The sequence below is a fragment of the Oncorhynchus nerka genome, linkage group LG19 (genome assembly GCF_034236695.1).
Source record: "Oncorhynchus nerka isolate Pitt River linkage group LG19, Oner_Uvic_2.0, whole genome shotgun sequence".
Classification (NCBI taxonomy): Eukaryota; Metazoa; Chordata; class Actinopteri; order Salmoniformes; family Salmonidae; genus Oncorhynchus; species Oncorhynchus nerka.
Window position 1 is genome coordinate 35,721,245 of NC_088414.1, and position 20,873 is coordinate 35,742,117.

The 20,873-nt window shown below is 43.3% G+C and overlaps 2 protein-coding genes across 4 annotated transcripts; both read left to right on the top strand.

Annotated features, from left to right (window-relative positions):
- The first annotated feature begins 314 nt into the window (after positions 1 to 314).
- Positions 315 to 12,659, top strand: LOC115101475 (reticulon-3-like). Of its 3 annotated transcripts, none has more exons than XM_029620983.2 (7): positions 319 to 611; positions 8,771 to 8,978; positions 9,125 to 9,263; positions 9,945 to 10,014; positions 11,092 to 11,138; positions 11,219 to 11,277; positions 11,519 to 12,455. In XM_029620983.2, the coding sequence occupies exons 1-7, from the start codon at positions 533 to 535 to the stop codon at positions 11,565 to 11,567; spliced, it is 651 nt and encodes a 216-aa protein (XP_029476843.2). In that variant the 5' UTR covers positions 319 to 532; the 3' UTR covers positions 11,568 to 12,455. The 3 variants fall into 3 exon arrangements, with proteins under 3 accessions (XP_064860984.1, XP_029476843.2, XP_029476844.2); XM_029620984.2 differs by lacking the exon at positions 319 to 611 and adding an exon at positions 4,398 to 4,573 and having other exon boundaries at positions 11,519 to 12,659; XM_065004912.1 differs by lacking the exon at positions 11,092 to 11,138 and having other exon boundaries at positions 315 to 611; positions 11,519 to 11,535.
- Positions 12,660 to 14,535: 1,876 nt separating this feature from the next.
- Positions 14,536 to 20,844, top strand: oatx (organic anion transporter X). The gene is made up of 10 exons (XM_029620990.2): positions 14,536 to 15,157; positions 15,420 to 15,523; positions 16,143 to 16,297; positions 16,789 to 16,957; positions 17,112 to 17,235; positions 17,460 to 17,575; positions 17,681 to 17,895; positions 18,033 to 18,141; positions 19,832 to 20,038; positions 20,115 to 20,844. Exons 1-10 carry the CDS (start codon positions 14,738 to 14,740, stop codon positions 20,230 to 20,232), a joined length of 1,737 nt encoding a protein of 578 aa, XP_029476850.1. The 5' UTR covers positions 14,536 to 14,737; the 3' UTR covers positions 20,233 to 20,844.
- The last annotated feature ends 29 nt before the right edge of the window (positions 20,845 to 20,873 follow it).

Consider the following 20,873-nt stretch of genomic DNA (forward strand, 5'->3'; position numbering starts at 1 on the left):
AAAAATATTTGTGATAATAATCCCCTCTCGCACTCGCACGCGCACGCGCACGCACACACACACACACACACACACACACACACACACACAAAGGGGTAGATAGTAAACCCTGTGAATAAACTTGGGAGAGCCCCTGGGGTTCTTGAGATGATTGGTTGATTGGCTGGGTGATTATTAAGGTTATTTTATGGATATAGGAAACATGAACTCAGGATTTTTTAAACAATTATTTATAAAATAGTAGCATAAGTAAGCCACTGTATAAATATGCGGTATAAGGTAATGATACTGACTAGACCATATTGAGACCACACCTTTAAAGCCAAGCCCCCCCTTCGTGGTGAAGGCACGTCCATCGTTGTGCTCCGAAACATCATTTTCAAGGCGTCAAACGGGCTTGAGGAGTCAATTTAGCGTCAGTCATCTATTAAAAATTGAAAAGAATTTGGAACAGAACATATTAGCTAGCTACGCACTTCGATTTTACGTTTATTTTGATTGTCTCGTTGTCTGGGTAGAAATAATCACAAAAATGGCAGATCCGATGACACAGTCTGGCCAGATCTCGTCCTCTCTGAACGCTTCATCGACAAAAGAATCCACATATTCCGGTAGGAAATTATTATTTTTTGAATTGTTTTATTTTGAATGCAAACATTTTGACCGTAATAGCTCGAGCTCAGCTCAACCACACTCGTATGCGATTCATGTTCAAACAATTGATGGCGGGGGGGTTATGCGTGTGTGTGTGTGCATGCTAACGGTGCCCCAGAGAATTAGCGATTTGATCACATGTTGAACAGGACTCATGTTGGCTAACGTTAGCTAGTTATTGGTTTATTATATTATAGGTAACGTTACAGTCCCTCTGTTGGTTAACAGTGTTGCGAATTGCCCATACCATAAAGCAATTGTTTGGGTAATTTGGTAGCTAGCAAAGGCCGAAGCCCATAGAAAGCCTTTTGTAATTTTTGAGTAGCTCCGTAGCCCACAATAGTTCGTTTGTTCACCCAGTTGATCTCTGACCAATGTTATGTGGCTACGGTATTGTCAGTTTAGGGACATACCAAGGATCCCGGGTAGCAACGACCGCGAGCACATGGCCCTATTTGAAGGCTTTTAAAATGGTTCTATCACCCTGACAAGGATTGGACCAAGGACGGCATGGTTACCATCCCTTTGCTTTCATTAATCAAACCAACCTTGTCAGCTCAGTGGTTTCGTCAAGGAAATGTAAGTGGTGAGCCAAGAAACGTCATGTTTATTCTGTGTATACGGTAAAACCTTATGACATTATTTTTGGCACCTTCAATTCCTGCACATTTGTCTCATTAGTACATTTCAACACTGTATACTCCAGGCAAATTTACTGAACTCCTAGACTTGGACGCAATCAGAACTCCTGTACATACCCCTCGTCATGAAGGTGGCCAATGTCCTGCTTTTATCTCAATGTAAAACCCGAGCTTATGACTGAAATAAGATAGAGGCCTCTCCTCCGATCAGCTCGAGTGCACCTGAAATATGCAGCATGCAATGTGACTTGTCTTGATCGTATGTAGAGGTAACTCTTGACCGCTCAGCCAATTTATTGAAAGCTAGCCAGTGTTACAGGGGAGAGGTTATATGGACAGGCCTGGTGCCCAAATGGATGACGTATGTCATGCGGCGTAGTGCATTGGCACTGACGGAAACATGGATCACCACAGATAACACTGCTACTCCTATTGCTCTCTCTTCGTCCGCCCACGTGTTCTCGCACACCCCGAGAGCTTCTGGTCAGCGGGGTGGTGGCACCGGGATCCTCATCTCTCCCAAGTGGTCATTCTCTCTTTCTCCCCTTACCCATCTGTCTATCGCCTCCTTTGAATTCCATGCTGTCACAGTTACCAGCCCTTTCAAGCTTAACATCCTTATCATTTATCGCCCTCCAGGTTCCCTCGGAGAGTTCATCAATGAGCTTGATGCCTTGATAAGCTCCTTTCCTGAGGACGGCTCACCTCACAGTTCTGGGCGACTTTAACCTCCCCACGTCTACCTTTGACTCATTCCTCTCTGCCTCCTTCTTTCCACTCCTCTCCTCTTTTGACCTCACCCTCTCACCTTCCCCCTCTACTCACAAGGCAGGCAATATGCTCGACCTCATCTTTACTAGATGCTGTTCTTCCACTAACCTCACTGCAACTCCCCCTCCAAGTCTCCGACCACTACCTTGTATCCTTTTCCCTCTTGCTCTCATCCAACACTTCCCACACTGCCCCTACTCGGATGGTATCGCGCCGTCCCAATCTTCGCTCTCTCCCCCGCTACTCTCTCCTCTTCCATCCTATCACCTCTTCCCTCTGCTCAAACCTTCTCCAACCTATCTCCTGATTCTGCCTCCTCAGGCCGGCTCGGTCCTCCCCTCCTGCTCCGTGGCTCGACGACTCATTGCGAGCTCAGGGCTCCGGGCAGCCGAGCGGAAATGGAGGAAAACTCGCCTCCCTGCGGACCTGGCATCCTTTCACTCCCTCCTCTCTACATTTTCCTCTTCTGTCTCTGCTGCTAAAGCCACTTTCTACCACTCTAAATTCCAAGCATCTGCCTCTAACCCTAGGAAGCTCTTTGCCACCTTCTCCTCCCTCCTGAATCCTCCTCCCCCTCCTCCCTCTCTGCAGATGACTTCGTCAACCATTTTGAAAAGAAGGTCTACGACATCCGATCCTCGTTTGCTAAGTCAAACGACACCGCTGGTTCTGCTCACACTGCCCTACCCTGTGCTCTGACCTCTTTCTCCCCTCTCTCTCCAGATGAAATCTCGCGTCTTGTGACGGCCGGCCGCCCAACAACCTGCCCGCTTGACCCTATTCCCTCCTCTCTTCTCCAGACCATTTCCGGAGACCTTCTCCCTTACCTCACCTCGCTCATCAACTCATCCCTGACCGCTGGCTATGTCCCTTCTGTCTTCAAGAGAGCGAGAGTTGCACCCCTTCTGAAAAAACCTACACTCGATCCCTCCGATGTCAACAACTACAGACCAGTATCCCTTCTTTCTTTTCTCTCCAAAACTCTTGAACGTGCCGTCCTTGGCCAGCTCTCCCGCTATCTCTCTCAGAATGACCTTCTTGATCCAAATCAGTCAGGTTTCAAGACTAGTCATTCAACTGAGACTGCTCTTCTCTGTATCACGGAGGCCCTCCGCACTGCTAAAGCTAACTCTCTCTCCTCTGCTCTCATCCTTCTAGACCTATCGGCTGCCTTCGATACTGTGAACCATCAGATCCTCCTCTCCACCCTCTCCGAGTTGGGCATCTCCGGCGCGGCCCACGCTTGGATTGCGTCCTACCTGACAGGTCGCTCCTACCAGGTGGCGTGGCGAGAATCCGTCTCCTCACCACGCGCTCTCACCACTGGCGACCCCAGGGCTCTGTTCTAGGCCCTCTCCTATTCTCGCTATACACCAAGTCACTTGGCTCTGTCATAACCTCACATGGTCTCTCCTATCATTGCTATGCAGACGACACACAATTAATCTTCTCCTTTCCCCCTTCTGATGACCAGGTGGCGAATCGCATCTCTGCATGTCTGGCAGACATATCAGTGTGGATGACGGATCACCACCTCAAGCTGAACCTCGGCAAGACGGAGCTGCTCTTCCTCCCGGGGAAGGACTGCCCATTCCATGATCTCGCCATCACGGTTGACAACTCCATTGTGTCCTCCTCCCAGAGCGCTAAGAACCTTGGCGTGATCCTGGACAACACCCTGTCGTTCTCAACTAACATCAAGGCGGTGGCCCGTTCTTGTAGGTTCATGCTCTACAACATCCGCAGAGTACGACCCTGCCTCACACAGGAAGCAGCGCAGGTCCTAATCCAGGCACTTGTCATCTCCCGTCTGGATTACTGCAACTCGCTGTTGGCTGGGCTCCCTGCCTGTGCCATTAAACCCCTACAACTCATCCAGAACGCTGCTGCCCGTCTGGTGTTCAACCTTCCGAAGTTCTCTCACGTCACCCCGCTCCTCCGCTCTCTCCACTGGCTTCCAGTTGAAGCTCGCATCCGCTACAAGACCATGGTGCTTGCCTACGGAGCTGTGAGGGGAACGGCACCTCAGTACCTCCAGGCTCTGATCAGGCCCTACACCCAAACAAGGGCACTGCGTTCATCCACCTCTGGCCTGCTCGCCTCCCTACCACTGAGGAAGTACAGTTCCCGCGCAGCCCAGTCAAAACTGTTCGCTGCTCTGGCCCCCCAATGGTGGAACAAACTCCCTCACGACGCCAGGACAGCGGAGTCAATCACCACCTCCCGGAGACACCTGAAACCCCACCTCTTTCAGGAATACCTAGGATAGGATAAAGTAATCCTTCTCACCCCCCCCTTAAAAGATTTAGATGCACTATTGTAAAGTGGCTGTTCCACTGGATGTCTTAAGGTGAACGCACCAATTTGTAAGTCGCTCTGGATAAGAGCGTCTGCTAAATGACTTAAATGTAAATGTAGTGTGGCGACGAATGGATTCGGTTCTGATCAGCACTTCCAGCTAGAAATGCTGGCTACTGGCAGCAGCATGGCACTACTTACTTGTCAAAGTAAGTGATGTTTATTTTGATGGGCTACGGAGAAATACCTTGTAGTATTGGTCACAATCTCAAATTTGTTCCATCCCACTTGATTTTATTTTTTAGTAAGATGGCAGCCTATACGAGAAATAATTTGTAATATTGGTAGTAACCATCTGGATGTCACTGATAGTCTACTGCTCAATGGGGAGAGTATGCGCTGCAACAGATGCGGCAGTGTCCCTCGCTCCGCATTAAGGAGAGGGAAGTAGCTAAGATGGTGTAGCCGATATCAGGCCAGGATGACGGCTAAAGCACTTTTTTGTGGTACATTAGGTGAAAATCACAACTACGGGATTAACGTCTAGCTTAAACTATTATTCTTGTAAAAAAATGACTGATTCTGTACAGTCCCAATTTCGGCAGACAAGTTTCAAATTCACTCTGAAGTTTCTAGGCACCGGTATAACTAACTACCTGTGAAGGGGTCATCAGGAGGACTGACTGAACTGAACCGAATTCATTCTCCTCCACTCTTGCTACAAACGTCATCATTGTGGGCACCAAGCATGTCCATATCGTCTCTCCCATGTTACAGTTTGACTAGCCTAGCCAGCTATTGTAAAAGTCAATTTGGCTGCTTCAGAAGCTAAAAACAGCTTGGCAAAATGTGCACAATGTGCCTTACAATAAGAAGGCCAGCTTTTGATTTCCACTAACTATGACTGAGTGTGGGGCATGTGTTCCATAATGTATGTTTCATGCGTATACATTTGAACAAAGATTATCACATTTTAGTGTTTCACCACTTATGGAGTACAGAGACAAATGGTAAATGTGTTGCTCAGTATTTGAAGGATAGTGTAAATATAGGTAGGGTACACTAAATATAGTGTAACCTACCAATCAATGGAGAGAGAGTGCTGCAGTCCGGAAATAAACGCTAAGCCATCAACGCATGCTTCAGAATCCAGGCTGTATCACATCCGGCCGTGACTGGGAGTCCCATAGGGCGGCGCACAATTGGCCCAGCGTCGTCCATGTTTGGCCGGGGTAGGCCGTCCATTGTAAATAAGAATTTGTTCTTAACTGACTTGCCTAGTTAAAGGTTACACACACCACACTGACCAAAATGGTTTTTTGTTATCATTTATGTATGTCCCCATTATCAGTAAAACATAGTCACAACCTATTTCTTTCACTTACTTGCTGTGCTGTTTTGTTCAGTCTTTTCATTCTCAACCACGATTTCTCATACTATGGAATGCCGTTTGGGTCTTTGCGTATCAAATAACACTATTTGGCCAATCAGGACCTGAATATGACTGCACGTCACACAATAATTTAACACGTTCATTAATGTTTTGCGTTTTTATTCAATTATCACTCGTATGTCATATGTCACAAGTCATCCGTTATGATGCTGGTAAAGTTGTCTTGTGAACCTACAGTACTGGTCATAAAAAAAGCTAGCTAGCTCATGGATGCAAACAATGTCTTCCCCAAAAACATTGCAAAACGACATCGGTTTCAGTAGCTATAGCTAGGTGTCATCATCCAAAATAACTCTAATTTATAAGACAGTTTTTATTTGATTAATGGTGGTCGGACCCATCTATGTGAAGCTGGCCACAATAAGGATCAGCCACAATAGTGGACTTTGCAGTTAGCCTTCAAAATAAAAGTATGCCATTGTCAGTGATGCAAATGAATACAAATAGTAGAATTATGCCATAATTGAATAGGTCATGCTAAATGAGGTTGGAATGTTATGTAAAACCAGCAAAAGACAATGTTGTTAATTTGACAAATCTATTGCAACCACACTGGATGTATTATACTTTAGAATTGCATTGGGGACATACTTATTTCACTGTACAGCCTTACCTATGGATTGTGGATCAATGACACCCAGAGAAGATTAGCGTTGTAGCTCTTATTGCGGGACTTTGAAACACCTGAATTGAGCCACATTTATTGTCAACCTGTGTATTGAACACTATTCCCAAGGAAAAACAATACTGTCTGGATGTTTTGGAGTCTAACTCAGAGGATGTTGGGGGAAAAATATACCCCATTTCATTGATCCCCAATCCTTAGGTAAAGCTGTACAGTGCAATTTGAATGTCAATACACAAAATACGCTTACTGGGGAGGTGATTTCACAGTCAGTCCCGCGATAAGAGCTACAACGCTAATATTTGTGTTAACTCTGAACAATTGTGTTCTGTGGGTGTCACCGAGTAGACTGATACCCCATTTTATTGCTTCGCATTCCAACCTTGATTTAACATTAGTCTAAATATGGCATGAGTCCACCGATTGTAACCTTCTGTATCACTTTCAAAGGGATCCTTTTATTTTGAAGCCAAATGGCAACTTCCACTTGTGCCTAATCCTTATTGTGGCTAGCTTCACAACGCATAACTCTGTCTGGTTGAGCCTCACTAGCCAGATGAAGCTAGCTGGCTGCCTATAATGTTAGCTTCATGAACTGGTTGTTGACCTATTGAAGTTGAACTCAAGTGGCTACCTAGCTAATACGTACTCACAAGGATTCATAAATCATTGCTAAGAAAATGAAGATTACTGCAGTTTCTACTGGTCATTGGTTTCAGGCTAGTTGTATTGGTGCTAGCTAGGTACCAAACTTAAGCTAGCTACCCTGTGCCTATTGAAAATATTTGTATTTTTTTCATGCTAACTGTCATGCCTGCATGTCAGTTGCAAAATAACTTTAACTACAACAAGATGATAGATTTCAGGCATTCAAAGCTAATATTTTTGAATATATTATCTTATTTTACAGTTAAATGAACCTTGCATTGTTATACATAGATTACATTTTTGTGAATTTGACATTCCATGAATAGATAAATAGTTAAGCAGTTAGATTAACAACTCCTTTTGTAAGAAATGTTTTCAAATGAAACGTATGGAAACGGGTGAATTAACAGTCCTCGGCAAGCAGGCTAAAACCCACATTGTAGCAAAAACTAACTAGCAGGAATTGTTAACAAGTTAGAATTGATTTAAACAAACTTTGCTGTACGCTACTATTATTCTAGTTAACAAAAAAAATCATGTAAGTCAAATAAAATATATTCACCCCACCCAGTATTGTAATCAAAACTTACCAGAAAGCATGTAGTCCTTGGCTCAGACAGTGTAGTAGTGTGGGCTCAATAGCATGTCATCAGTGTGCAAGATCTTGAGAATCAGCTGTACATGTGATGGAAGAATACACTGCATGCAGAGGGTTGCAATTCCATAGAATTGGGGATAGTTTAACTAAAAATTAGGCCACAAGACCTAGAATTGCCTTATGTATCCCACAAAGCTTCACTGTTATACGCTAACTTGTTTGATGAATTTAAGCGTCAGTTCAGAAATTCCAGGGATTAATTTACCAGAGTTTCTGACCCTTTGCAACCCTAGTGGAAACACACCAATGGTGGGACAATGTGTTTATTTTCTTAATGTGAATTTGAGAATATTCACATGGAATCCTAGCTATTGATGAAGCCTAGTGCTTCCTGAACTGGCATCAAGTTAACAGATGAGGGGCCATTTGTGTCGAAGCGTGTGTTTTTGGCACCATTCTAGACTACAAAAACCCTGGCTGCAGGCTACAGCCCATTTGGGATAGTGAACAACTCCTGAATTAGGACAACTATGAATGAAATGGAAGGTCCCCACTGAATTTCACTAGATATGAGACCGTTGACTGGATTACCAATTTTTCAGGATAATGATAACCATTTGCCACCAGTTCACCTTATAACTGAGGGGAAATGATTTTCCAGTGTTGATTGTGGACTGATGCCCTGGTGCTATGGAGAATTAGACTAACATGACGTGACCAAATAACGGCGCACTGTCAATTGTTCCAGTTCCTCAAGGAGAAAAGGAGTTGACCCTGTGTTCCATTCCATTATTTTGAACCCTGAGAAAATGCCTTTTAGATTTGGCTCTGTCTGAGATCTGTGTGTTGTAACATGGATATCCTCACAGCCACGACTCATTCAACTAGAATGAACTGCATGTTGGCAGTGGCGTTATGGTCATACCTGAGATCATATGAGGGAAATTGGGAACTTTATGCTCTCAGGTTTCTCATCAAAACCTTCCTTAAGTATTAGGATTTATAAAGGACATCTGACAGTCAGGTTTGGCTTGAGAATTAACTCTCTCTCCCCTGTTCCATCCTGTTCGTTCCTCATCCAGTGATGGAGCTGGTGTACTGGCGGGACCCCAAGAAGTCTGCGGTGGCCTTTGGCATGTCCCTGCTGGTCCTTCTGTCCCTGGCCATCTTCAGCATCATCAGTGTGTTGTCCTACCTGCTGCTTGCCCTGCTCTGTGTCACAATCACCTTCCGCATCTACAAGTCTGTCATTCAGGCAGTGCAGAAGTCTGGAGAGGGCCACCCCTTCAAGTATGACCGCTCAACTTGGGATATGTTGGAAAATGGGGAAACAAGGATGTATTATTAGAACCGAGTCTACTTGTATTGAACTTGACCCCTTGGAGTCATTGTCTGATTTGATTGTTAGGTGATGACTGATGTGTTTTCTCCCACAGGGGTCTGATGGAACAGGACCTAACTGTTGGGCCTGAGACTTTCCGTAAATATGTGGATGTGTTTCTGACCTATGTGAACCGAGCCGTTAAACAGATCAAACACTTGCTGCTGGTGGAGGACCTGGTGGACTCACTGAAGGTAATGTTCATTAGGCTATAAGCTACTGCCGTCTTGGAGATTTCCAATGCTATGGTCTTCAATTGGATCTAAAGGATTCATTCTAGAAGTGCTTGATGTAGAATCTTCTGTCAGGCATGTATAGCAAGGGGAGTAGTTTTGTGAGTCTCACCAGTTTCATCTACTCGGCTGAAGGGTAATGCTCTTGGGACAAAATTAGGGTTTGTGTTGACTGGATGGAAAATTGACTTACGGTGCTTAGAATTGTACAATTAAAAAGTAGTATTTTGAGCTGTCTATTTTAACTGTGGTCAGTTGTCTTTGGAGAGATTTTAAAAAAGATTTTTTCACAACACTGAAGTCGGTCTCTTATGTAGTATTGTTACGCCCGACTAAGAAAGCCTGAAAAGTTGTCATGTGGTGGCAGAGAAAGAAATGCCTGGCAGATGTTCAAATGAGGGATTAAGAGTTTATCAGATGAAGGAAGGAGTGGATTACAGCTAGTGTGTTTTTCCAACAGTAAGTTACTATAGAGGCTAAACATTGTGGGACGCTCATATCAAACACAGTCAATGTTTGAATAAGAAGATAATAATTATATTGATCGATAGTGGCCAAGGAAAATGTGGTCCTTATTCTTGTCATGACATTTATCCATAAGGTGTGGTAGGTTTCTGAAATGTTCTGGTCCCTCTGTTGCAGCTGGCTGGTTTTATGTGGCTGATGACATATGTGGGAGCTGTCTTCAATGGTATCACAATCCTCATACTGGGTAAGAATCACACACTGTCCAGTCTTCCATTTGTCTAACGCTCATAAATGAGTGTTCTGCACCCGGTCACGTAGACACTTGATGTTCTAATAATGCGCACATGCTTTTATTTTACGATCGTCTGGGAACTTAGACTTCTCATTACATGTCATGTTTGTTAATAACTAATGGGGCTCTGTAGGTCGTCCTGTGTCAGGGATGGGCAACTGGCTGCCCTCAGATTAATCAACAAAAAATGTACTTACCGGTTTTATTATTTACTCCGTCGGGGTTTCAACCTACTGTTGCAAGGTAGAATACACAAGGTGGAAATGTGTGTGTGCGTCTGCGGTGTTTCTCTGTCAGTCACTGATAGTCACTCAATTAGCCCATTGTCAGCTAAACATTTTTAGATTGGTAAATTATTCTAGCGGTCAGCTATCTAAACTTGTTATCATGGTCTAATTACTGTCTGGGGGGCCCCCCCATTTGATTTTGTTCGTCAGTCTCCGGTATCATATTTAAAAACTGCGATCATTTGTCTCCGCCCTATGGCAAAATACGTAGACTTGCAGGAAACTTGCTTTAAAATGGCAACATTTTCTCTTCAACCCCATGGCAGAATGTGTAGAATTGCACAAAGTTAACTCAAACATTTCTCTCTGCTGTCAAGGGGGGGGGGTTCCTAAAATGTTTCACTCGCAATGTGGGGGCGTATCCACATGTGGGTACTCAGACCCGCGAACACCACTGGCCCCTCATGAGTTCAGATTTTTTTGGGGCACCCCATCCAAGTTGCCCATCCCTGGTCTATGTTCTTGTATTGTACAGATCAGTACTTCTGCCTACATAATTGCGGGGAGCAATCAGACTTATATTTACTCTAAAGATGGGAGGGGACAGGGTCTGAATGATGTACAGTAGACATGGTTTAAATAGCCTTGAGGTACAGTAATATATTCTTTTAACAGGTCCATACTATTCAATGAATACTGTAGCTTTATTGAAATGGCATGTTAGAGGTGTCCCATGCGATCTGGAAACCTCCAGCGATACAAATGTGCCTAACCAGAGTCCACTCTGTTTTCTCATTGACAGCTGATGTCATCTTATTCAGCACGCCTCCGGTTTATGACAAAAATAAAGTAAGAATGAAAGTTTGTTTTTACATACAATTACTAATGTTTGTTATGAACCTGTGTTGGTTAACAATTTGTTCTTTCAGACCCAGATTGATAAATACATTGAACTGATTCGCACCAGAGTTGAAGTCACACTTGCAAAGTAAGGGCACATCTTTTTCTAACCATCAATATGTAGAGGTGAAATCACAGAACACCATGTTCTGTTTTTTGGTAATAGAATTTCTACATGGCATGCAGGACCACACCGCATCAGTAGCTGCTTCTTGGTTAAACCCTCCTAAAGGATTTGTCTTCCCAGGTGAAGTGTGACCTCTAATGTAGCGCTATTTCAATGCAGTGTATATACATGTGAGAAGTACAGCATGATTTCCCCTTTTCAGGCTTCAAGATAAACTTCCAGGGGCACTGAAGCGTACCAAAGCAGAGTGATTGTCCATGACCCCTATTCAACAACTGCGCTCTCCCTAATTCTGCAACTTCAGTCCTACCCTTTCAAATGCATTCCCAGCGTCAAACCTGTGGCCAAGTCATCGCTCAATATTCAATGTACCGTAACTAACTTGCATAGAGTGCAATGCTTGTATTTGTTGTTGGAGTCAGACACATTCTGAATAACTCAATATGTAGTTGTTACATCCATTTTGTGACTTATAAATTAATGATATGTACCCATTAATTATTGAAGAATATAATGTATAAATGCCTCATGAGCTTAGTTCAATTGTCGTACCCCATCAGAACCTGAAATATAAACTTGTTTTACTCCAATGTTTGTAAACAAAGTAAATGGAAACTAACACTTTAGCCTCAAAGCATTGGTTTTTGATTTGATTTGATTGGTAGAACTATCATTTTGATATCATGGATGGTTTGTACTTGTAACCACTGTCAAAGTCATAGACAGCGATATGGATGCATTTCTCCAACCCCATATCTCATCTTTTTAACGAAACGGTGGAAAGCGCTTGGTTTCAACTACTGATTGGGGCTTTAACAGATTCCTGATTGAGGCAGGGGGTTTAAATCAGAACTTTTAATTATTTCAAGGATACAGAATGGTGTATAGTGTTTTTTAAGCAAATGTTTGTACACTAATCTGGTTTGTTTTGTTTTTTGAGGCAAAAGTAATTTGTTGGTGTGGTTTGTGAATTGGCATAAAATAAAGATTTTTTTTTTAAACTTTATTTATGAAAGAACTCAAAGCTGGGATCCAGATTAGGTGAGACTGCACCACTGGTGCCCCAGGTGTCTCCGTTATGGATTTTTAAACTGGGCAGAGAAGCATTCTGAGTCGTGGTAATAAAGAAAGTGACCCTCTGCTGTTCTATCATGTGTGCAATGATGTCTGATGGGGGGGGGGGGAATTAATTGTTTGACGTAATGTCTTTGTTTGGAGGGGGCACTCAACCTTTTCGGCATCATCTCAGTTCATCCTAAAGACACTTGTTTGCTATCTGCACTGAGTATTTTGCAAGCAAGTCCTCAAACTTGAAATAAAAATGAAAGAAACCGTCGCAACAAGCTGTCACGGCTCATTTATCCTGTTTTGTCAGTTTGTGTGAGCTGGTAAAACCAACAGAATTAGCGTATCGGTGTAAAGGATCACACATGATGCAATAGGATTAGCTAAAAGGTTGCTTGTATAAGTAGGCTACGTATTTGCCTCTGATTATTGAATGAAAAATCCCAAAACATTTTTCCATGACTCAACCCTGAGAAGATGGGTTTAAGGAGTATGACGATGGCACTACATTACTCTGCTAAGTAACACGGAGGATATAGTGCCATCTGGCTTGCACATACTGTATCAAGATCTTTCAGTTGAGCGTACATTAACGTAGTAATGTTAGGAGCTAGGGGAAAGAAACCAGTATGGACTGTACCGTTCCTCCAAGCCAACGACGAGACATGACCACCTAATGTCAAATGAATGTGCTCATGTCACAGAGAATGTAATGTGTGTTTCGTACTGACAGTGAGTAATATTTTAAACCATGACATCCCTTTTGCGGCACACACAGGCCATGTATAACCAGGGAGTGACTCATCAGCCGAGTCTATTTTTGTAATCAGAAGCTGGATATAATTCTAAATTTTTCCTTGTGGCTAAAACAATAATTCAATTTTAAAGCAAATTTCATGACATTCTACATATTTTGCCATAGTTTATGCCAGGTTCTTTACATAACATCAGTGGGGGGCCCCTGGGCATGTGCCTGATGGGTAATCTGACCCTGGATGAGGGGGTCAATCAGTGATGGTGGAGATGATATAACTCATAATTGGCCAATAGACAATAGGAGAGAGGGAAGGATCCAGATGTAGCTATAGGCCACAGAGTAAAGTGTCTTCTCATGCTGTCAATGATTCCTCAGCCCTGTGAGCTTTTAACAGTCACAGGACCCCTGTTAATATTTGATTGGCTAGTTAATGCAACAAACAAAACAAAAAATTGGTGGGTGCTTATTTATACTATTTCACACACGTGCAAGTGTGTACTATTACGCATGTGTGAATTGGAAATGTATTTTTTCCATATCCCAACTCTCCATGAGAAACACTTGGAGAGTGAGGTCACGGCCAGGGTCTGTCATTATAGCGGCGACCCCGGAGTAATTAGGGTTAAGTACCTTGCTCAAGGGCGTCCTTTGTTTATGTGCACTTGGGTGCCACTTTATAGCCGTCTATGTACACAAGCAGTGGGTCTGTAGCGTGGGTTGGCCCCCTTGGATATCTCAAAGGAAGATACAGTATATGATGCCTGTCTGTACATATTCTAAAACCTCTCTATGAACTCGATGCCTGAATCTGAGGAATCCGTCATCTTAATGTTACACCAAGATCCCCAATAGGCTCATTTGAGATGAACTAGGGCTGAATTGAACACGTGACATGCTAAAACAACGCCTTTGAGTGGCATAGCTGGATTATTATGTCAATGAGTTTCTCTCTGAGCCCTTGCATGTCATTACAAGCCCTTGCTGTGAAATTCCATTATAAAGGCTTTGCTTTTGTGTTTTTTTTTTTTTTGTTGCTTTTTTTGCTTTGCTTTTCTGTAACCCGATTACATTCATTAGTTTTGAAGGAGAGTCTAGGTTAGAACTCCAATATGGGGATAATAATGTTATTCAACATTACCGTTATTATTCACGTCTATGTCACACTGTTTCTATAGACCTATAGGCTTTTTGGGACACATACAAATTCACAGAATCTCATGCAGTCACGTTCCCTCAAGGAATACAACTGACCTCGATCTGCTGTCTAACAACCATTAACACCTCAGTTAAGAATTGTGATGCTCCCGTAGTGTCGTAAAACGTGTGCAGGAGTAGCAGGTGAAACTTCAGAGGTATAAAATTAACTACTGCGCTGAGCAGCGGATTTGAAGGGCGGTGGCCACCACATCAGAACCACTTGGCCCTTTGGAGTTGTTTTATAGGACAATAACGGCACTCAATCATTTCCCAATAACTGTTCGAATAACTTTTTTTTTTTTTTTTTTTTTTTTTTTTACTTTTGCAAGCCTTGTTCTTAGACTGCTCCAGCAGTTTAAAGACTACTAACACTTGCCTACTGTTCCTATCAGACTCACCGATATGGGTTTTGCGGACCTCTTGAATGACGTTGGCGGGTTCGGACGTTTCCAATGGATCCATGTTACCTTGTTATCTATCCCTGGTCTACTGATGGCAAGCCAGAATCTGTTGAATAATTTCACAGCTGGTATGCCTGGACATCACTGTACCATACCCAATAGGACTTCTATTGCCAGTAGTCAAAACATCTCTCAATCAGAAGTGGATGACAGAGAGCTCCTTCGCGCCTTTATCCCGATGGATGCCAGCGGGACCAAATTGTCCAAGTGTACGAGGTATGTCGAGGCGCAGTGGCATCTTCTTGAAAGCAACGTAAGCGTCATTGGACATCAGGCTAACTTTTCAGAGCTTGAGACAGAGATATGTCTGGATGGCTGGACCTATGACAAATCAGAATTTCTGTCCACTGTTGTCTCAGAGGTAAGTGGAGCTGTCCATGTGCATTTTTTAAGTACTGGGTTATAAATTAGTAGGTGTAATAATATAAAATAATACAAGTACATGTGCTTCTCCCACATCATGATGCATGATTTATGAATAAACGTGTATATTATTATTAGTATCATTCAATAGGTCTAATAATTCACTAACAGTGGCCCTTATGACGTTGCTGAATGCCAAGGCAAAGAATGTGATATTACAATCCTGCCTATAAGAAAATATTTGTGATCTTGTTTTCCAGTGGGACTTGGTCTGTACCCTCCGTCCTATGAAACAGATGAGCCAGACTATTTATATGGGTGGGGTCCTGGCAGGGGCTGTCATATTTGGAGGGCTGTCAGACAGGTGAGCGACGTCCTGTCACAGACACGGAATACCTTATAGCGTCATTTGTGTTCAACATTTTCATCACGGCAAAGGAATTCAACAATTGAATCATCATATTGTCCTATAGAACATCACGTTATCGTTGTGTACTTTATGAATACGTAACCTAGAGCTAAATCAGTACTGTAAATAGATGTCTGACATTAATAATTAAGATGTAGCCTACTGTATCCATTGCTAGGACATCATTGACTCTTTAACAGAAAAAACAAATGTTGGCTTGAACCCTGATCTTCTTTGTGCTTGGACAGAATAGAGCCCAGCTGGTTGAAAGTACAAGATTAACATTTGCTACATATCAGACTTCTATCTTATTTATTTTTACACACTTAGAACTTTTAGTAATTTCACAGAAGCAAAGTTTTCCCTGTGTGCGTGTGCGTGTGCCTGTGTGTTCACAGAGTGTTCACTGTGTGTCCATGTAATTTACTTCACAGTAGGGAACATTCCCTCCTCAATGATTTGGTAGGGCTTGTATTTTTGGTGCTTAGTTACCACCAACAACAACAATGCATTATGTTCTTGTGACTTATGAGCAAGTGTTGCTGTGGTTTCCCCTATTTGTTTTCCCCTCTAGATTTGGGCGAAAGGCCTTGTTGATCTGGTCCTATTTTCAGCTAGCCACGCTGGGCACCTGTACAGCCTTCTCACCTTCCTTCATGATCTACTGTATCTTCCGCTTCATGACAGGCATGGCAGTATCTGGGGTGATCCTCAACACAGTCTCTCTCAGTGAGTCTCCCTACCACCCCACCTATAGCCCATACATCTAGAGACTTACATTTGAGTAATGTAGCAGATGCTCTTATCCCGAGCGACTTACAGGAGTAATTATGGTTAAGTGACTTGCTCAAGGGGACATTGGCAGATTTTTCACCATTCAAACCAGCGACCTTTCGGTTACTGTCCCAATGCTCTTAACCGCTAGCCTACCTGCTACTTAGATGTTCTACTCTTTTTTTTGTGTGATGTGTGAAAGTTGGCACACTATCAGGTCTTGCAGCATAAGGACATTGTTACTCTTTTAAGCATAAGGAAATTGTTACTGTTTTTTAAGTCTTTCAAGGGGGAAATTGATGACCTTTTGCCAGAGGTGGGTCTGGGAATGAAAACCCTGGGGAAATCCAGTTCAGATGAATCAAATGATTTTACATTGGAGAGTTCCCATTTCCACCCACTGCCTGTCGCAAGAGAACAGAGTCATAACAGACTTCTGTCCACAGAGGTGGAGTGGATTCCCACCATGTCCCGCACTCTAGTGGGCACCCTCTCGTCCTTCTTCTTCACCTTCGGCCAGATGGTCCTGGCGGGCATCGCCCACAGCCTCAGGGACTGGCGCAAGCTGCAGATGGCTGTCTGCGCTCCCTTCTTCCTCTTCTTCCTCTATAGCTGGTGAGCGTACCATTTTACTGCACCACTATACAGGTACTTATCCATATCATGAATGAACAATTCAGGATGTCTTACCTTTTGATTGATGGGTGAATGGCAGTCTTTGAAAGGTTTCCAGAGGCAATGTCTCTTGTGTTTCCCAACTGGTCCTAAGGTGGTACTCTGAGTCTGCCCGCTGGCTAGTGCTAAATCGCAGGTCTGACGAGGCCCTGAAACACATCCACCGTGTGGCCAGGATCAACCGCAAACCTGAGATGGTAGAGAAGATCACCCTGGAGGTGAGAGAGCTGGCTGGGGTACAACGAAGGATACAGGCATATTGAGAGGTTCCTGGAAGGGTGAGTTGATCTTGGAGATCAGAGAAGGATTATGACCTGCTTGTGTGTCTGTCTGTGTGTGTCTGTTTGGGCATGTGTGCATGTGTGCATGTGGCTATGTGTGTGTGTGGCTATGTGTGTGTGTGCGTGTTTGTGCATGTGCATGTGCATGTGTGTAATTACAGGTTCTGGAATGTCACATGCACAAAGAGGTCCAGTCGAGTAAGACCACCCACACAGCATACGACTTGATACGCACCACAGTGATGAGAAGAATATCTCTCTGTCTTATGGTTGTTTGGTAAGGTTCATTGTTTGGTAAGGTTCATTTGTCATTCCAGTTACCTTTGTGCCTATTCTTATCTACAAAACCTTCCAGTGATCCGAATGACCTCTCACCCTACAGGTTCTCTACCAGTTTTGCCTACTACGGCCTAGCAATGGACCTGCAGAAGTTTGGGGTGAACATCTACCTGATCCAGGTCATCTTTGGGCTGGTGGACTTCCCCGCCAAGCTGGTGGCTCTGGGGAGTCTTACCTTTCTGGGTCGGAGGATCACTCAGGGAACATGTCTCCTCATGTCTGCCTTGATGATATTCACCAACATCTTCGTCCCCACAGGTTAGATGGTCACACAACTTTGTGTTGTCTATTGTGTTCGCGTCTAATTAAATGCCATTGGTCTTGTCTTTGATAATCTAATTGAGAACAGTTATTGACAAGGATTGGCAATGACAACCCCTTTGATCCCAACACAGACATGCAGTCTATTAGGACTACTCTGGCTTGTCTGGGGAAGGCCTTCACCTCTGCATCCTTCACCTGTATTTATCTGTTTACTGGAGAGCTTTACCCCACCGTCATCAGGTACCACTTCATTAGACAACACCGTCATCAGGTACCACTTCATTAGACAACACCGTCATCAGGTACCACTTCATTAGACAACACCGTCATCAGGTACCACTTCATTAGACAACACCGTCATCAGGTACCACTTCATTAGACAACACCGTCATCATGTACCACTTCATTAGACAACACCGTCATCAGGTACCACTTCATTAGACAACACCGTCATCAGGTACCACTTCATTAGACAACACCGTCATCAGGTACCACTTCATTAGACAACACCGTCATCAGGTACCACTTCATTAGACAACACCGTCATCAGGTACCACTTCATTAGACAACACCGTCATCAGGTACCACTTCATTAGACAACACCGTCATCAGGTACCACTTCATTAGACAACACCGTCATCAGGTACCACTTCATTAGACAACACCGTCATCAGGTACCACTTCATTAGACAACACCGTCATCATGTACCACTTCATTAGACAACACCGTCATCAGGTACCACTTCATTAGACAACACCGTCATCAGGTACCACTTCATTAGACAACACCGTCATCAGGTACCACTTCATTAGACAACACCGTCATCAGGTACCACTTCATTAGACAACACCGTCATCAGGTACCACTTCATTAGACAACACCTTCATTAGGTACCACTTCATTAGACAACACCTTCATCAGGTACCACTTCATTAGACAACACCGTCATCAGGTACCACTTCATTAGACAACACCGTCATCAGGTACCACTTCATTAGACAACACCTTCATCAGGTACCACTTCATTAGACAACACCGTCATCAGGTACCACTTCATTAGACAACACCGTCATCATGTACCACTTCATTAGACAACACCGTCATCAGGTACCACTTCATTAAGGGATATTCAAGGCAGACATGAAATATCCCTTTGAGCATGATGAAGTTATTAAATACACTTTGGATGGTGTATTAATATACCCAGTCACTACAAAGATACAGGCGTCCTTCCTAACTCTGCAGAGAGAAAGGAAATCGCTCAGGGATTTCACCATGAGGCCAATGGTGACTTTAAAACAGCTACAGAGTTTAATGGCTGTGATAGGAGAAGACTGAGGATGGATCAACAACATTGTAGTTACTCCACAATACTAACCTAATTGACAGAGTGAAAAGAAGGACGCCTGAACAGAATAACAAATATTCCAAAACATGCATTCTGTTTGCAACACCAAAGTACAGGCAAAATCCTAGAGGAAAACATTGATCAGTCTGCTTTCCACTAGACACAAGGAGATGAATTCACCTACACTGGAGTTGCTTACCAAGAAGACAGTGAATGTTCCTGAGTGGTCGAGTTACAATTTTGACTTAAATAGACTTGAAAATCTATGGCAAGACCTGAAAATGGTTGTCTAGCAATGATCAACAACCAACTTGACAGAGCTTAAATCATTTAAAAAATAACAAAAATGGGCAAACGTTGCACAATCCAGGTATGCAAAGCTCTTAGAGACCCAGAAAGACTCACAGCTGTAATTGCTGCCAAATGTGATTCTAACATGTATTAGTGTGAAAACTTAGGTAAATGATGTATTTCTCTGTTTAATTTGCAATTTCCCTACTTCTCCTCCTCCTTCTCCGCATCCTCCTCCCCCTCTCTCCTCCTCTTCCTCTCTCCTCCACCTCCTCCTCCTCCCCCTGCAGACAGACAGGAATGGGATTTACCTCCACCATGGCCAGGGTGGGCTCCATGGCAGCGCCTGCTGTGCTGATCCTGGAAGAGATGCTGCCCGCTCTGCCCAGTATGATCTATGGAGGTGCTGCTGTGGTGGCTGGCATCATCGCCTTCTTCCTCCCTGAAACCCTCAACATCCCTCTTCCTGACACCATCGAGGATGTGGAGGAGAAATGGTAAGGTTGTGAGGCTGTGACTCTGCATATAATTTATCTCTGACATGTTTTGAAATATGATGAAAATGCTTTCCAGGGCTAAAAAGAATCTGGGTGCAGAGGAACTGGCTAAAAAGGAGGCAGTGGCTCTTCGGGAGATGAAGAAGGGAGCAGTTGAGGGGGATTGGGAAATCACGGGACTCAATGCTCTGTGAGAAACAATCTAATCAGAATAATGTAGAAGAGGTGGTATAATTTTACTGTGTCGGCAAACGCTAGCAAACTGTATACGCTGGGTAGCAAATTAAAGACAGATGCATACAACTGTTTAGAGAACAATATTATTTAATTGAAACCAAAATGGAAACAGATTAGAACCGAAAAGTTGATTGTGGTATGCAGGAGATACTGGTGTTTCTTTGCTAAGCCATCATTGTTCAATTTGTGTTTGTCTGATTGATGTATGGTTTCTTTGGCACAACAGTGATCCTGTTGACAACTGCTGCCTATCTCATATCATTTTACAGTTTGTCTCGAATGTAACCAAAACACTTGGAAACCTTCACTTGTATATTCACTGTATGTGGGGTTTTTGTTACCTACATTTTTTATTCAAAATGTAGATAGATAATAAATTAGACACTTTTACATGACATTTTATGACTTCAAAATGCAGTTTATGGTGATTGTTTTTATGACATTTGCAACATTGTGGAACTATTTTTGATTGGTCATTATAGAACAAGATTTAGAACTTGAAATGTGTTGGCTGTCTAGGGGCGGTATTGTAGCTTAATCAAAAATAAAAAGTAGGCCTGTGTGGTTCAGCAGTTGTTTTCTTGACATTTTGTTTTGT

Bases quoted from the DNA above. Each gene is read 5' to 3' on its own strand.
- LOC115101475 (XM_029620983.2), top strand. From the start codon at position 533: ATGGCAGATCCGATGACACAGTCTGGCCAGATCTCGTCCTCTCTGAAC. The intron at 8,979-9,124 runs GTATGACCGCTC...TTTCTCCCACAG, and splicing joins GGAGAGGGCCACCCCTTCAA to GGGTCTGATGGAACAGGACC. The intron at 10,015-11,091 runs GTAAGAATCACA...TCTCATTGACAG, and splicing joins TATCACAATCCTCATACTGG to CTGATGTCATCTTATTCAGC.
- oatx (XM_029620990.2), top strand. From the start codon at position 14,738: ATGGGTTTTGCGGACCTCTTGAATGACGTTGGCGGGTTCGGACGTTTC. The intron at 16,958-17,111 runs GTGAGCGTACCA...ACTGGTCCTAAG, and splicing joins CTCTTCTTCCTCTATAGCTG to GTGGTACTCTGAGTCTGCCC. The intron at 20,039-20,114 runs GTAAGGTTGTGA...AATGCTTTCCAG, and splicing joins GAGGATGTGGAGGAGAAATG to GGCTAAAAAGAATCTGGGTG.